Source organism: Crocuta crocuta, unplaced genomic scaffold (genome assembly GCF_008692635.1).
Source record: "Crocuta crocuta isolate KB4526 unplaced genomic scaffold, BGI_CrCroc_1.0 scaffold110, whole genome shotgun sequence".
In the NCBI taxonomy this organism is placed as follows: domain Eukaryota; kingdom Metazoa; phylum Chordata; class Mammalia; order Carnivora; family Hyaenidae; genus Crocuta; species Crocuta crocuta.
Genome location: NW_027527386.1, coordinates 2,258,053 through 2,261,863, shown reverse-complemented (window position 1 = coordinate 2,261,863; position 3,811 = coordinate 2,258,053). Strand labels below are relative to the sequence as shown.

General features: G+C 68.3%; 1 protein-coding gene across 1 annotated transcript in view; it reads left to right on the top strand.

Moving 5' to 3' along the window:
- The window catches only part of PIAS4 (protein inhibitor of activated STAT 4), a 17,351-nt gene that overhangs the window by 13,163 nt on the left and 377 nt on the right, over window positions 1–3,811 (top strand). The window contains 4 exon segments of the mRNA XM_077746624.1: window positions 1,091–1,164; window positions 1,243–1,403; window positions 3,687–3,809; window position 3,811. The exon segment at window position 3,811 is cut by the window's right edge and continues 377 nt beyond it. Coding sequence (XP_077602750.1) covers window positions 1,091–1,164; window positions 1,243–1,403; window positions 3,687–3,809; window position 3,811 — 359 coding nt within the window.

Here is a 3,811-nt window from a genome sequence, read left to right as displayed (position 1 = left end):
GGGAGCAGGGGGTCCTGGAGCCCAGTGCGTGTGGGGCCGCCTCAGCCGCTGCCTGGATCCCATGTCAGGTTTCCTCTCTGAGGGCAGCCCCAGGCGGGGCCTCGGGCCGCTGGCTGTGTGGTTGCAGGGGGGAGGGGGGGCCACTTGGTCTCGCCTGGGGCCTCCTTCCTGTACCCAGTTTTGTGTCTCGGGTCAGGTGGGGGGAGGGGACCTTGTTTCAAAACCCGACGCGGCTCTGAGGCGAGATTCAGGCGGCGGGAGGCGGGAGGGACCCGCGTGGCCTTTGGGACACTCAGGGAGAGCGGAGTGGGGACGAGTACCCTCCCCCTGTGTGGGCGGGAAGGGGCCGCTCCTGGAGGAGGGGGCAGCTCCGGGCCCTCAAGGGCTGGCGTCCTTCAGCCAGTCTGGCCAGTCCCTCCGGTCCCAGAGCAGACGGTGCCGCAAAGCCGGAGGGAGGGAGGGAGCCCGCGGACCGCCGGGGTTTCCGCTGGGGTTTCCGCCAGGGTTCGCCGTGCCTCAGTGTCCTTCCAGCGCCTTCAGTCCCACGTTCACAGGCGAGGAGGCGCCTCCCCGGCGCCCGGCCGCCTTTTCCTCTCTCGAGAAGTAGCCTTCTCGTTCCTGCCCCCGGGAGTGGGGTGGGTGCGTGGGGGTGGGGCATCGGTGCCTCCCCCCACCCTGAGTGGCTAGCGGCTCCCCCCACCCCCCCGTGTGACTGCCCTCCTCGATGGCTCCATGGGGACCCCCGGTCACACTGACCGCCCTGTCAGCAGCTGTCTGTTGCCCCCACTTTTCTCCCTAGAGAAGCCAGTGGGCCGCAGACCCCGCAGCAGGGGCGGCACACCGGCTTATCCGGGGTAGCCGGCCGCTGCCCAGGGCCCTTCGCAGGTGACCGTCGCAGCCCTGGGCCCCACAGCCGAAACGGGCACCGCATCATCCCGGGGGGTGCTCAATGCGGGGGCCGTTCTCCCCAAGGTGGGGGCGTGGGCTGCCCTCCCCGGCCTTGGTGGGTGCGGGAGGACCGCGCCCTCGGCCCCGACCCTGCACACACCCGCGTCCCTTCCCCTCACCCCGGCCACCCCCTTGTCCGCAGTCAAAGAGAAGCTGCGCCTGGACCCCGACAGCGAGATCGCCACCACCGGCGTGCGGGTCTCTCTCATCTGCCCAGTGAGTTGGGGCGCGCGTCCCGCGGGGTGAGGGCGGCGCCTGTCCGCGTGGCCTGCTCACCCCGAGGCCTCCCCGCAGCTGGTGAAGATGCGGCTGTCCGTGCCCTGCCGAGCGGAGACCTGCGCCCACCTGCAGTGCTTCGACGCCGTCTTCTACCTCCAGATGAACGAGAAGAAGCCCACCTGGATGTGCCCCGTGTGCGACAAGCCGGCCCCTTATGACCAGCTCATCATCGACGGGTAAGGCGCCGGGGAGCACGGGGTGGCGGGAGGTGGCGGTGACTGAGGAACCAAGCCGCGCAGCGTGAGGGGCCCTTCTGGGCGGTTCCAGGCGCCCTTGGAAGGCCTGTGCCCTCCTGGGGGTACTCGTCGGGGCCCATGCTGTGCACGCGGTGGCAGTGGCACTGAGATTGCCCGGGCGCAGGACATCTGCTTGTGACCTCGCGGGTCTGGAGTCCATTCTCCCCCACACCAAGCAGGGACCCTGAGAAGCCCCTACCTCACGGCCGCTGCACGAGACAAAGAGCTGCTTCTGAGGCAGAGAGTTTAGCATGGCCTCGGGCTCCCTGCAGGGAAGGTGGGGAAGGACGTGTGTCCCCCGAACTCGGGTATGGGCTCTGCTGTGCCCTTTTCTGGGCGGCGCAGCCAGGCCGTGCCTACGACCTAATCAGCAGGATCTCCCCCAGCCACGGGGGACAAGGGAAAAAGGCCGTTCTCCCCAGAAGGGAAACTTTGCTCAGGACTTAGGTTTCCAGAAACTGAGCCCAGCACCTGACTGACCAGCTCGTGCCAGGAGCCCGCCACACCCGTCTGTCCCCAGAGCTGGGGGTGGGGCAAGGAGGGGGAGAGGCTGTGGTCAGGTGGGGTTGGGTCTGAGGGCCAGGCTGCACGGGAGGTCTGTGAGGGCACCTGTGTGTGCCCCACGCCTGGCCGTGGCTCCCAGCCTGTAGGGTTGGGGCTCGGGTGTGTCGCCACATTCTAGTGCTTCTGTCTGGTCACCACGCTTAGGCCCTCGCCAGTCCATCTCTCCCAACCATGCCGGGAGGTGAGCCTCATCGTCCCCACCTTACAGATGAGGAAACTGAGGCTCAGATGGGGTGGTTACCTGCTCTGGGCGCCCCCAGCTCACAGGCGGCCAGGCCAGGATTCAAGCCCAGGTCCGGCCAGCTCTGAACCGGGTCCCCTCTCTGGAGGGCCGAGCCGCCGCGCCCCAGTGCCCCCACGCTGTCTGGCCTCAGGGTGGAGTGCGGAGGCCCCTGGGGCCGGGCACAAGGGCCGGGGCTGAATGGCCGCTCTGTTCCTGGCCTGGCAGCAGCGCGGCCCCGTGCCTGCCTCCCCCCACCCCCACAGGCCCGGAGCCGGTCACCCGGGCTCAAGTGGCAGCAGCTCTGACGGCTCCAGGGGCGGATGGGTCTGGGGCTTGGGGGTGTGGCTGTGCCTCACGAGGACCACTGTCCCAGCATCCCATGGGGACCTGGGCATAGCCAGGGAGGCTTCCTGGAGGCAGGGTCCTTGATTCATGCTTCTCCTCGAGGGTTTGTCATTTTGTCTCATCCCCGGCCTTGCGCTGGGTGATTCCCGGGTCCCTGTGAGGACTGTGTTGCAGACTCTGGGCCGACTGTGGGGGACTAGGCCAGACAGATAACCCCTATGGCGTGGGCTCTGCCCAGAGGAGGGGGGGAGCGACGGGAGACGGAGACGTACGTGGCAGGCAGAGGTGTGTGGATGCCAGGGCCACCCTGGGATGGGGGGTGGTCAGTGAGCATGACGATGGGGCTTCCTCTTGTGTGACGGTGGGTGTGGCTGGGGCCCATGACAGCCGTTGCCACCACAGCAATCACACCCCTGTCCCCGACCTGGTCCTTGGCCTGGACCCGGCCTGTGTGGGCCCTCGGCTGCCAGAGATGGTGGGTACCTGTCGTTGGGAGACTGAGGCCTGGTGGCCAGGAAGTGGCAGGGCAGGAGTGGAACCCAGGCCTGCTGCTTTCTGGCCACATTGGCGTCAGGGAGCTCACCAACCCTCCTCGGGCCTCAGTGTCTCCATTTGTAAAATGGGTGCACCTGGCAGTAGCTCAGTGAAGCTGTGTCTGGGCCGTTATGCTGGGCCTGGCTCGCTGTGGGTGCTGCGTGCGGGGTACTGTTGTCTGTGCGGGGTGCTGTGGCCCCGCTTCTGCCCCAGCTCCCCTCCAGGGCCTCTCTTGGGGGGCTTGTGAGCAGCACCAGCCTTCTGCCCAAGCCCATCTCCTCCTCTGGAAACGGGCAGCGCAGGGTGGGACGGGAGGGAGGCGGCGGCTCGTGTTGGGGGCCAGAGCCCCAGGCTCACGCCGTGTGGCAGTGAGAGCCAGGGCCACCACTGCGCGGTGAGCCGGCGGGGACACCGAGCCCTGGCCACTGCCCTCCCGAAGCCACTGTGCAGAGGAGAAGCAGGCTCCTTAGCACGCTTCCCCCCACCCCCTTCCCGAGTCCCGGGCTGGGGGCGGCGGGGACGCTGCCGGCCTGGGAGTCAGCCCCTCGCCCCTCCAGGCTCCTGTCCAAGATCCTGAGCGAGTGCGAGGACGCCGACGAGATTGAGTACCTGGAGGACGGCTCGTGGTGCCCGATCCGCGCCGAGAAGGAGCGCAGCTGCAGCCCGCAGTGCTCCATGCTGG